The following is a 12,918-nucleotide window of genomic DNA, read 5'->3' on the forward strand; positions in this document are numbered from 1 at the left end:
GTTGGAAATAATCTTTTATTTAAAAATGAAGCCTGGCCAACAAGCCCCAATCTGGCCACAGCATCATAACACTCCTGCACCCCCCACAAGCCCCAAACCTGATCCTATCATATACCTGAACTCCCTGCCCTAAGCCTATAACATCCCCAAACTCGTGCACTCCCCACATTCCCAGTCTCGCTCCACAACACTCTCCTGCACCACCTACACACCGCAAACCTGTGCCCTGAGCCCCTCATATACCCCACCTCAACCTCCTGCACCACCACATCCTCAAGCCTGTGGCTTGCTCAGCAACCCAACCCTCCATCTGACCCCAACACTCTCCAGCCTGGAGCTTCCTTCCCGAGCCAGCATCCTCTTCTCCACTTCCCTCCTGCACCCAAATTCCCTCCCAGAGCTTAAAACTCTCCCCCCTTCCCAAACTCTAATCCCTCATTCCCACCCCCACAACCCACACATCCTGTCTCAACCAATGAGAGTGAGTAAGGGCTAGGGACAGCAAGTAATGGAGAGGAGGGAAATGGAGAAGGAGGGGTCTCAAATAAGGGGTGGGGTCCTGGGGAAGGGATGGGGTAGAACTTGGCTTGCCCTGACATTTAAAAAGCAATCTTGGGTGTAGAAAGTTTGGAGACCACTGCTGTATGGAAAATTTAGAATACTTATACAGAATGCACACAAACATTTGTTTTGTTAATTTGCTCTAATTAAATATTTTTAAAATCTCCTTTTAAAAATGTAGTAAAAAATTGTACATTTTAAAAAATATGGAGGTTATTTAACGAATTGTTTTCTCTGCTTTTCATAGGAGACTAATTTCACTGATGAGCAAAGAACTAAACCAAAGATGTCTGAGCTATGTGCTGATCACATATGCAAGTAATAAGTTTACCAGGCATTTTTACACCACTACAAACACCACTCAAACTGACAGCGAAGATTTTTAGCTAAGAGCTAACTAAAGTATAACAATTAAGAGAAATGTATAAACAATGTCAAAAGATTAAGTAAAAACAATATTAAAGAGGTAATAGCCATTACTTTCTCTTGATCCCTTTTATTCTACAATTACTACTCCGAAACAAAATATTTTTCCCTCCTATTCTTTCATCCTTATGCTGTATGTGTAATCTATGTACATCATATAGTACTGAATTATTTTTTCTATATATCAAATATATTTGACTTTAATTCTTATTAAAAAAGGAAACCAAAAGGCAATCACACAACAAAAATTAGCAACGGTACAAAAATGTATTTGCTGGTCTCTTTATAACACATTTCTCTTTTAATCAACAAAAAAAGGAAATTTAAGAAACTATGAAAAATAAAAATCTTTTGTAAGACAGAGCCAAGATAACTAAGATTTGGGATTAAAAAAAAAAAAAGGCACACATCATACTCACACAAGAAAGACTAAGATCCAGACCCAACTATTCTCAAATTCATGGAAAGCGTCTTTGGGGTTACTGCGGAAATATCTACACAGCAGTGTTATTTCAGAATAACATATTCCGAAATAACGTAGTCTGCATCTACACTACAAGTAGTTATTTTGACATAATGTCGAAATAACATTGAGCTGGAGGACTACTTCCTCTGACTCCTGTAAGCCTCAAGTTACGAAGAGTAAGGGAAGTTAGAAGAAGAGTGCTTTCTTGGACTTCCTGCTGTGTTGACAGCGCTGAAAGCCGAAATAAGCTATTTTGACTTAAGCTACACAACTTATGTAGCTCTAGTTGCGTAGCTTATTTTGGCTTTAGCACTCCTGTGTAGATGTGCCCTAGATGAGGTCATGGTCTTGAAATTAACAATAGACAAACTTACCTTTGATTTTTTTCAACAGCATTTTTACTAACTTGGGCATCGAATCCTGCATCCCACAATTCACAACACAAAATGTGGGCCCAAAATTGAAGCAGTACTGCAGAATAGAGTATAATTTCCATTAATTTTATTTCTTAAAATACTTTTTAGAAATTTTTCACTAAGAGACTAAGAAATAAGCATATCACCTTTTCTTAACAAGATGTGATTTTTAAAGGAACATGAAAAATCAACATCACATTTCTTTCTACTTCTAGAACTGCTCTCCATTTTCTTGCCATTTAAGAACAGATCTGTACATAAACTGAAACTTATTCACTTATTCTGGTGTAAGTTTGTGTGTGGAAACACTTATTGCACAATAAAAGTGACTGAACTGGCACACCAAAACAACTAAATCAATTTTAAACACACATCTTTTGTTATGCCAATATAGATTTTAGGGATGTGGTAACAGGTAAGCCTTAGCCTTAATGGGTGTCCATGGCAGGCCAAGCCACTCCTCCTCCTGCTGCAGGTTACACGCTGGCTCCCCTTGCCAGTCCCACTCCCAGAAAGATGGCTTTGCGTGGACTATGCAGTATAAAGCTTAAAGTATTTAAGCTTTATACTGAAGAGCCCATAGTGCCTGTTACCACTATGTTTTTTTTAGCAATTACACAGTTATATTTTTAACCAGAGTTTTACATCTCTAGCAGATTTAGGTGTAAATGAGGCCTAAGTAAAAATTCTCAGGAAGGTAAAGCAGATTTTAACTTGGTAAAATACAGATAGACTCAAAAATCACACTTGCAAGATATACCTGCGATTTACAAGATAGGATCCCCAATTCCATTAAGAACTTGGTTCAGGACATAACCCCTGGATTTCAACGGATTATACCCAGTGACTAGGACACAAACAACATGTACAAGTGTACAGCTGCTTTTTGCAAACAAAGGGGAAAACCTCTTCTGTGCCATTTCTCATGGAAATAATTTTAAGTTGTGTACTGAGCAAGAATTTTTAGATATGGGTCTAACCTTGTTTTCTTCCACAAAATATAGTCATTATTTCTATTAGTGAAAAATGAAACTGCATAGGAAATGTGGAAATATTTAAGCACAGAACAAAAAAAATCCATCTAGTCCAGCATCCTGTCTCTGAAATGAATCTGCCCAAGTTTCAGATGAAGATGAAAGGACCCATCACCATTATAGCCTTTACCACCTCACAACTATATTTCACAGTTACCTATGCTGGAACAGGCTTATTTGATTTTATTTGTATGATGATGATCTTTTCACACCACAAACAAAAAAGACCTCATTGGTTACCAACTTCTGCTATTTAATAGTTTATAATGTGGAGATATCATGACCAAACTACATCGTGTCCTGTTCACACTGTAAGTTAGGGATGTAAGTGACTAGTCAAGTCACTACTCGACTAGTCGCTACCCCCGCCCCTTACTGACTGTATCAGAGAGGACAGGGAGGCAGAGGCACAGCAAGGGACCCAGTATGAACCGGGACAAAAAGCAGGGCTGCATTATCAGGAACTGGGCATAAGCCAGGACCCAGCTGTCCCGGCTTGTGCCCAGTCCTAGACTGCTACAACTCTGCCTTTTAAGCGTAGTAAGAGCCTGGTGGCTCTTAGTATATCTAAAAAGCAGAGCCAGTGTGAACCCCCTCAACTACTCGATTAGCTTACTAACTGCTATTTAACATCGCCGCTTCAAATACAAAATGTCAGAATACAAATGCCCATAACTGTGTCATGTCAAGTCACACATGAAGCACTGGCATGGTTGTACTTGTAGGGCAAAGCTTTATAAGGAACTTATCCAAATGTCCCAAGAGATACATTTATTTTTTATTCCACTTAGGGATCCATTTATTTCCTGTAGCAGGAAGTATAACCTTTACTTATTACTCAAGTTCACTTTTGTGGTTGTAAAGCATCATATATACATATCGCATTCAACAACATATAAAAAGTCTAATCTGCATACATTAACAATGTCATTTGTCTCAATAACATTAACCAACAAGGAGTTCTACAGATAAACAGTACAATGCATTAAAAACTTTATTTTGTATTTGCATATCTAAGAATCCCCTTGCTTCTATATTATGGCCTAAGGCAAATAAATACCATTAATTATTTTATACATCACCACATTTGTGCCTTTGCTTACTAAACTAGATCCCAATATTATATATTTCCTTTCATATGAAAGCCTTTTACTAATAATTTTGTACTGCTCACTTCTTTATTAAAAGGGTGACCACATCTAAAGGTAGTAATACAAATATAAATCAGTGATGTATTTTCATAATGTCATTCTCTAAAGCTTTAATATTTTGTACTATTTTATTTACTTCATTGACTACCCTCTGTACTTACAGTCCAACTCTCATGGAAGCGATTGGAGTACTTCCTGTTAACTTTCATAGTTCAATCTCTTAGACTTCCAGAAAAAGAGACAAGCATGTGCTCTAAATTTTAGAATAAAACTGGCATAACACTCAACAATTTACAATCAAATTGCAGTGAAGTCAGACTTATTAGCAGCAGCACAGAAAGTGGAAGGGGGGGGATCACTAAGGTTCAACCACAGTGAAACTTGATGTTGTTATAGTTCCTTCATCATGTGGTAAACAACAGTAAATAACTAGTCCAGGAATTTCAGAGTACAAAGAGCTCAAATATGTAATGTGAGGACAGCCTGACATTCTAACTGAAAAAGTTTCTGCTCATATCATTAACAAATTAGTACAACTGGAACAATTTATAATTATTAGCAGAATCTGAAGACTGAATAATCACAGCAGTTAATCTATAACTGTGTAATTTTTCTCTTTTACTAAATTATTATTTTTAGCTGCTTTTTTCTACATCAACCCAGGAGAAGTTAGAAAAAAATTTTACATTATACACATTGGGAGATAAAAGCATTTAGTGTGCATCACATAAAAGGACCAAATAATTTTAAAACTACAAGTTTATCAAAGAAATCATTTTAATTGACTAATTACCGAAGATCTGTAAAGGTTTTCACAAACTCAATAACTGGGCATAAGACATCAAATCCTTTGGTTACATACACAACATTTCTCTCTTAGCAATGTGTGGTGGTGGTGGTGGGGACAGGAAGAAGGAGAAAAAGAAAAGGAGGAGAAGAGAGGTATGGAGAATTTAAAATACTTAATTTTAAATTCTTTATTTTATTTGTAAGACGGTTTAGTGTTTTTATGCAATCAAAACATAATGTAACTATTGTAAATACATCTTGCTTCTATTGTAACATCTCAGATACTCAGAAACAAAAGACATTCAGCTAACAATTAAGCTTTTTTATTTTGAAGATATTTGTATATCTAAAAGGCATCACAGATGTTCCCTTTATCATGCCAGAGATGTCATAAGCACCGCATAAAAAAATTTAAATCCAATCCACCAGATAAGACATGCAAAATGTCTTCTTCAATGCCACCCCCATCTTTTCTTTAAAAATACCCCAGCAAATACTCTGCACACACAAATCTAGCTAATTAATATGGCAACAGTTACAGAGCTAAGTGACGAAGGAACCATTCTCCCTCCAAAAAAACCCTAACAGAAACGCTAGTGCTGAGTCTCTATTAGAGGGGGAAATCCCACCTCGGTGAATTCTCAGCCCTTTAGACAATGGTGATGCCCTGATTATGTCCAAATTGACATTTTTGCACTAGGCCCTGGGACAACGTACACACAAAAAACAACCAGGATTCAGATCCCGTTTCCCACCCAGGATCCCAACGTTAGCTTTTCTCAGGAGGGGCAATCGCGGTGAGAGAATAGCGGGTGGAGGGAAAGGAGAGTTGTGAGGTGGAGGTAAATAAATGGCCGATGTGTTACACTGAAATGCTTCGCTGTAATGGGTCCCCCTCCCCCTTCGGAGCTGTGTAACCAAAGCACTGAATCTGAACTGCGCAGCAAACATTGTGCGGCTCAGGAGACTGGGGAGAGGCAGAGAAAGAGAGGGGGGGAGAAGAGCCACGGCGGCTAGCGCTGGCTCCGAGACACCATTTAACCGACAGGGGTGGGGAAGAGGAGACGGTGCTAACATACGTTACTCGGTTACCCGAGCCGCCTGGTTACCATCTTCTCCTGTCCCCAGGCACGGCGGATCCCCTCGGCCCCCGCGCTGCACCTCGGGGGTCGCTGTATCCTGCCTCCTCCCAGCGCTAGCGGATCGCCCAGCCCTCTTCCCCGGACGAGCGGAGAAGGCCGCTCCCCACAGACCTCAACGAGGGGGCTCCCCTTAAGAGAAAGAGGAGCCGCTCCCGCTCCCGCGTCCGGGGGCCGAGCCTCTTCCTAGCGCCGGGGAGAGAGCAGAGCAGAACACAGCCCTCCCCCCCTCCCCCCGGCGGCAGGGCCCAGCCGCCCGAGCCGGGGCAGAGCCCGAGCCAAACAAAGCGCGGCCTGAGCCAGAGCCACGAGCGAGGCAGCCTGGGCTTCCCTTGGCGGTGCTCGGCCGGACTGGGCAAGCGGGGGCTGCACCGCTCTGGCTTTCGCCTTCTCCTAGGGCAGGGCCCTCGGCGCCGCGGCCCGGGCGCTTACCCCGTTCCCCGGCGGCGGCGGCTGCGTTGTTCCTCTCCTGCTGCTGCTGCGGGCGCGGCCTGGACACTCGCCTGGGTCTCCTGTTGGCAGCTCGGACCGAGTTCATTTGCCGGGTCGTGTGGGTGGCGGGAGAGGAGGGGGGGTGTCCTCCGGCAACCGGCACCTTTTCGGGGGGAGGAAGGGGAGCTCCGGGGGTGGCCGCTTCACGGCGGCGACTGGGGGGAGGTCTCCAGTTGCGGGTCCCGCCGCCGCTGCCGTCTCCTCCCCGGCTCGCTATGGAAGAACAGGAGCTGCCGGCTGCCTGAGTCTCCCGAGCGCTCGCTGTGGGGGATGTTCGCTCCGCAACCCCCCTCCCTAGCCCCCCCAAAACCCTCTGTTAAAGGAGCCCCGCAATCCTCAAGACCGTCGCTGCTCCGTGGCAGGAGGAGCCATTGACACTGCCTGAGACGTTCAGCGAGAGGCAGCCACTCGCGGCCGCTCTCTACCAATGAGCATCTCCCACACAGAGATGAGGCAATCTCTCCGCCAATCCCTCGGCTGCTTTCATCATGGCCGGAGAGGGGAGGGGGGGTTGTGGGCAGCGGGGTGGGGTGGCTGGAGGTAGAAGCAGGATATAAGGGGTTTGGGACACACAGTCCATAGGGAAGGTAGGGAGGGCTGATGGGAGTACAAAAGGCTGCTGTTAGACTCTGGGTTTAAGGGGGGGAATACAGATACTGCGAGAGAAGAGTGGGAGTGTTTGGAGGAAGCGGATATAAGGATTTGGATTACAAAGGAGGATGCTGGGGGGGAGGAGAAAGGGGGCTTTTGTGCGGGAGTCACAACCAGTAAAAGGTTTGTTCACAAGGGTTACAAATGCCCTTCTTAGGCGAAGCAGAACTGGTTCTTGAATGTCTAGTGGTAAGAGCAGTAATGTTGATGAAAGGATGGGAGATGTGTGTGCCTCTGGAAGAAGGTGGAGAGGGGGTGAAGGTTTTTCATTAAAAGGGGAAACTAGATCCATTTATTTGTGAGAGGTGGAAATAACAATAGCACATGGAAATCTCATGAAGAGGAGTGATTAGTTTATGGAGCAGCAAAGCCAAGAAAGCGGCTATTTAAACAGCTGGGGTGGGTGTTATGTGAATCGTCAGAGAGCAGATTTAAGATTCCAGTAGCATCTGAGTTGAAATTTCTACAGGGTCTGCTATTTTTGGTTGCAATGTGGAGCAGTAACAAGAGGAAGCATGGTGGGAGAATAAGTGTTGAGAGCCTTCTGTTAATGAATAAAATGGTAGGTAGGTATGAAATGACTGATAGATTCTTATTGTGTGCCCTGGTAGATGTGTACTTGGCCTCAGTGTTTTGGAGTTTGGTTTTCTTGGCTTCTGCTCATTGCCTACCTATTCCCTGATCATGTTCAGCAACTCTTTCTTTTGGGCAATGTATATCTTCCCTCTTCCAAAGTTTCACTTGTATTGGCTTTTGCTAACTATATTGTTTGTTTTGTTCTGGCATTTCATATATATATATATATATATATATACACACACACACACTCTTAAAAATAATCCCTGCTTGTCATAGTTGGTAGTCAACAGAGGACTTTAGAGAGAGAGAGAGTTTAAAAACAACAACACTATCCTGTAGTTAAGTATCAGAGGGGTAGCTGTGTTAGTCTGAATCTGCAAACGTGACAAGGAGTCCTGTGGCACCTTATAGACTAACAGATATTTTAGAGCATAAGCTTTCCTGGGCAAAGATCCACTTTGCTTATCATGTACTTGGAAGTAAACCTTTAGTGGTAACAAGAAGAAAGTGTTTGTTGTCTCCAAAGTTACTCTTTAAACACTCTGCAAGCAAACATGCTTAATTATGAGCATGTGAGTTATTCCTGTTTACTCAGGTCCTGACCTTACAATGCCTTCAACTACTTATGTCTTAGCTTCAATAACAAACACTTGTTAGCTATCCCAAGTGTAAGCAAATAGCTAGTGAACACTAGAAGGCTGAAAGTGAATTTGTTCAAGTGAACAACTGTAGATTGCATAGGCTTCAGGAAATATTCTAAAATAAATTTGAATTCAGATGAGGGTTTTTTTTCTTTTGGTGTGTTTCAGGTTTAGCATAACACAGTGGTAAAATGTAACTTAATGTCTGCATCTGACAAGATGCCATCCATTGAGCAGTATGTTGTGGCCTGTACCATTTTGTTGCCTTGAGAAATGGTCAACAAATTAGCATATCTTATCCTCTTGCCTGAAAAGAGCATTCAAACTCCACCCTTTCCACAGAGAGGTGAGAAATAAATCACATTAAAGGAGTTGAGCAATAGCATAATTCTCTTTTGAGAACAGAGTAGGTTATAATTATTTGCAACAAAACTGCTAGTTTCAGACTGTATGGTCTAGTTTGCAGGATTTTACAAAACTTCCATCATGGTTGTAAGACGAGACTTTTTTAAAATGTTCTTTAAACAATCATTTGAATTACTCTTGATTTCATAATTACTTTGGTTCTGAAACTCAAATGAATGTACAAATATAACTTCTGCAAACTTGCAAGTCTTTAAGTACAATATTATTTTATAGATATTCTTCTAAATAACTTTGAAGAAGTGAGCTGTGCCCACAAAAACTCATGATACCATCTATGTTTTGTTAGTCTATAAAGTGCTACCAGACCATTTGTGTGTTTTCCTAATAGACCTAGCTGTAATATATGAAATCTTAGTGTCCCAGTGGACTATTTTAAATTCTTCACTACCAGTATTACTTTTAGTGCATAGGTTTTAAGTAGGACAAGACCAAACTCGCATTTGTGAAAAATGCATCACAGATCATGAAATCTGGTCTCTTGTGTGGTCCTATGCTGTACAGACTTCATGGGGGAGGGGAGACTAGCATTTCTCAAACTGGGGGGTTCTAACCCAAAAGGAAGTTTTTATAGGGGTCATAAGCTGTGGGGCAGCACAACTTCATAAGTGACTAATCGACCCCACCCAGTCAGAGGGTTAGGGCTTCTTGTAGGGAGCTTCATGGGTGGGGCTGACTAATCACCTGTGAAGCTGTGTTGCCAAGCAGCTTAGAGGGAAAACAGGTCACAAGGTTATTTTATGGGGGTCACAGCATTGCCAGCCTTACATTTTGCACTGCCTTCAGAGCTGGGTGGCCAGAAAGCAGTGGCTGTTGGCTGGGCATCAGTGTTCCGTGTTAAGTTATGTTAGTGCAGCCATTCAGATGCCCTCTAGCTGATTAGCAAAGCAGCCACAGTTAGGTTTTTTGTTTCTGCAGGTGGTGTACATTCACACATGCTTTAGTACACAATTATTCTGTATACTAAATCATTTGCGCAAGAGGGCCAGTATAGACAGCACAGTACTGTTTTGTGCAAAAAAGCCCAGATGGCTAAAATGGCGATCGGGGCTTTTTTGCGCAAAAGTGCATCTAGATTGGCACGGACGCTTTTCCAGGAAAAAATGCTTTTGTGGAAAAGCGTCCATGCCAATCTAGATGCTCTTTTCCGAAAATGCTTTTAATGGAAAACTTTTTTGTTAAAAGCATTTCCGGAAAATCATGCCAGTGTAGACGTAGCCAAAAGGTAATAACAAAATGTTTAAGTACATCAGAAGCAGGAAGCCTGCAAAACAACCAGTGGGGTCCCCCTGGACAATCTAGATACAAAAGTCATTGTAGAGAAACTAAATGAATTCTTTGCTTCAGTCTTCACGGCTGAGGATATTGCGGAGGTTCCCAAATCTGAGCCATCCTTTGTAGGTGACAAATCTGAGGAATTGTCACAGATTGAAGTGTCATTAGAGGAGGTTTTGGAATTAATTGATAAACTTAACAGTAACAAGACACCAGGACCAGATGGCATTCACCCAAGAGTTCTGAAAGAACTCAAATGTGAAATTGTGGAACTATTTACTATGGTTTATAGTCTATCCTTTAAATCAGCTTCTGTACCCAATGACTGAAAGATAGCTAATATAATGCCAATGTATAAAAAGGGCTCTAGAGGCAATCCCGGCAATTACAGGTAGGTAAGTTTAACATCAGTACCGGGTAAATTAGTTGAAACAATAGTAAACAATAAAATTGTTAGACACATAGAAGAACATTATGGCTATGTCTAGACTGCATCCCTTTTCCGTAAAAGGGATGCAAATTAGACACATCGCAATTGCAAATGAAGCGGGGATTTAAATCCCCCTCCCGCTTCATTTGCATAAACATGGCTGCCGCTTTTTTCCGGCTCGGAGCTTTGCCGGAAAAAAGCGCCAGTCTAGACGGGGATCTTTCGGAAAATAAAGCCTTTTCCAAAAGATCCCTTATTCCTTTAAGAGGAATCTTTAAGGGATCTTTCGGAAAAGGCTTTATTTTCCGAAAGATCCCCATCTAGACTGGCGCTTTTTTCCGGCAAAGCTCTGAGACGGAAGAGTGGCAGCCATGTTTATGCAAATGAAGCAGGGGGGGGATTTAAATCCCCACTTCATTTGCAATTGCGATGTGTCTAATTTGCATCCCTTTTACGGAAAAGGGATGCAGTCTAGATACAGCCAACTTGTTGGGCAAAAGTCAATGTCGTTTCTGCAAAGGGAAATCATGCCTTATTAATCTATTAGAGATCTCTAAAGGGGTCAACAAACATGTGGACACGGGGGATCCTATACATATAGTGTACTTAGATTTCCAGAAAGCCTTTGACAAGGTCTCTCACCAAAAGCTCTTAGGTAAATTAAGTTGTCATGGGATAAGAGGGAAGATCCTTTCATGGACTGAGAACTGGTTAAACAGGAAACAAAGGGTAGGAATAAATGGTGAATTTTCAGAATGGAGAGGGGTAACTAGTGGTGTTCCCCAGGGTCCTAGGACCTATTCAACATATTCATAAATAATCTGGAGAAAGGGGTAAATAGTGAGGTGGCAAAGTTTGCAGACAGTACTAAACTGCTCATAGTAGTTAAGACCAAAGCAGACTGTGAAGGACTTAAAAAGATTTCACCAAACTAAGTGATTGGGCAACAAAATGGCAAATGAAATGTAATGTGGATAAATGTAAAATAATGCACATTGGGGAAAAAATAGCCCCAACTATACATACGATATGATGAAGGCTAATTTAGCTACAACTAATCAGGAAAGAGATCTTGGAGTCATCGTGGATAGTTCTCTGACGATGTCCACGCAGTGTGCAGCAGCAGTCAAAAAAGCAAACAGGATGTTAGGAGGCATTTAAAAAGGGATAGTCGGTCTTATTTTCTATCTTATTGCCCTTATATAAATGCATAGTATGCCCACATCTTGAATACTGCGTAGAGATGTGGTCTCCTCATTTCAAAAAAGATATACTGGCATTAGAAAAAGTTCAGAGAAGGGCAACTAAAATGATTAGAGGTTTGGAACAGGTCCCATATGAAGAGAGATTAAAGAAACTAGGACTTTTCAGTTTGGAAAAGAGGAGACTAAGGGGAGATATGATAGAAGTCTATAAAATCATGAGTGGTGTGGAGAAAGTGAATAAGGAAAAGTTATTTACTTGTTCCCATAATATAAGAACTAGGGGTTATCAAATGAAACTAAGGGGCAGCAGGTTTAAAACAAACAAAAGGAAGTTCTTCACACAGCGCACAGTCAACCTGTGGAACTCCTTGCCTGAGGAGGTTGTGAAGGCTAGGACTATAACAGGGTTTAAAAGAGAACTAGATAAATTCATGGAGATTAAGTCCATTAATGGCTATTAGCCAGTATAGGTAAGGAATGGTGTCCCTAGCCTCTGTCAGAGGGTGGAGATGGATGGCAGGGAAAGATCGCTTGATCATTACCTGTTCAGTTTACTCCCTCTGGGACATCTGGCTTGGCCACTATCAGCAGACAGGGTAATGGGCTGGATGGACCTTTAGTCTGACTCAGTATGGGTGTTTTTATGTGCACTTGCTGCAGTGCTAGAGCAATTGCTCAACGGTAACCCCTTCAGGTAACGGGGTAGTCAGTCTGCTCAATAGGGTGCCAGAGGCAGGAGCCTGGTTGCTTGCCTACCATTGAGAGACTGGCAATCTCCAGCCAAAGAAAGAGTCTGGTGCAGTCCTTAGTGGTGGAACAACAACCCTGTTTTCCCACAACCAGTAGTAGTTACTGGCATAGAGCATATTTGATCTTGGTCAAAATAACAGTAGTAGGGCTAAGGCAGTTGGATTCTTCAGACATACACACACACACCTGTCAATGACTTCTTGTTCATATGCTACACACATGACAGGTCAAGAAGGGAAAAGAGAAAAGACCTCCCTCCTGAGCATCTACGACAGTGACTTGTTATCCTGAGTTCCCTTTCTATGGTGGCTCCTGTTCCTGTGACATCTTCCTACCTTGCCTTGCATCCCCAAGAACATAGTGGCATGACCCCCTCTTTATTGTATTGGCCAAGTTTTGTTATTTATATTTTGGGTTCTGGCTCCATACCATTATTTTGTTTGTCACAATCAGATTTTGTGTTTTGTTCTCTATTCCAAGGTGTCCTATT

At 42.0% G+C, this 12,918-nt stretch overlaps 1 protein-coding gene and 1 long non-coding RNA gene across 5 annotated transcripts in view; one reads left to right on the top strand and one right to left on the bottom strand.

Moving 5' to 3' along the window:
- Positions 1-6,879, bottom strand: part of FBXO11 (F-box protein 11) — a 171,227-nt gene extending 164,348 nt beyond the window's left edge. For 2 of the 4 annotated variants that reach the window (XM_075925095.1, XM_075925094.1), the window contains exon 1: positions 6,415-6,879. In XM_075925095.1, the coding sequence (XP_075781210.1) occupies positions 6,415-6,520 (106 nt within the window). In that variant the 5' untranslated portion in view covers positions 6,521-6,879. Of the gene's footprint in view, positions 1-5,922; positions 6,050-6,096; positions 6,372-6,414 lie in introns of those variants that run through there. The other 2 variants (XM_075925096.1, XM_014577883.3) reach the window with 2 other exon arrangements.
- A 204-nt stretch (positions 6,880-7,083) lies between these two features.
- Positions 7,084-12,918, top strand: part of LOC142828009 (uncharacterized) — a 30,643-nt gene continuing 24,808 nt past the window's right edge. The window contains exon 1 of the long non-coding RNA XR_012902880.1: positions 7,084-7,687. This is a non-coding gene — a long non-coding RNA (uncharacterized LOC142828009). The remainder of the gene's footprint in view (positions 7,688-12,918) is intronic.

The sequence above is a fragment of the Pelodiscus sinensis genome, chromosome 3, assembly GCF_049634645.1.
Source record: "Pelodiscus sinensis isolate JC-2024 chromosome 3, ASM4963464v1, whole genome shotgun sequence".
NCBI classification, from domain to species: Eukaryota; Metazoa; Chordata; order Testudines; family Trionychidae; genus Pelodiscus; species Pelodiscus sinensis.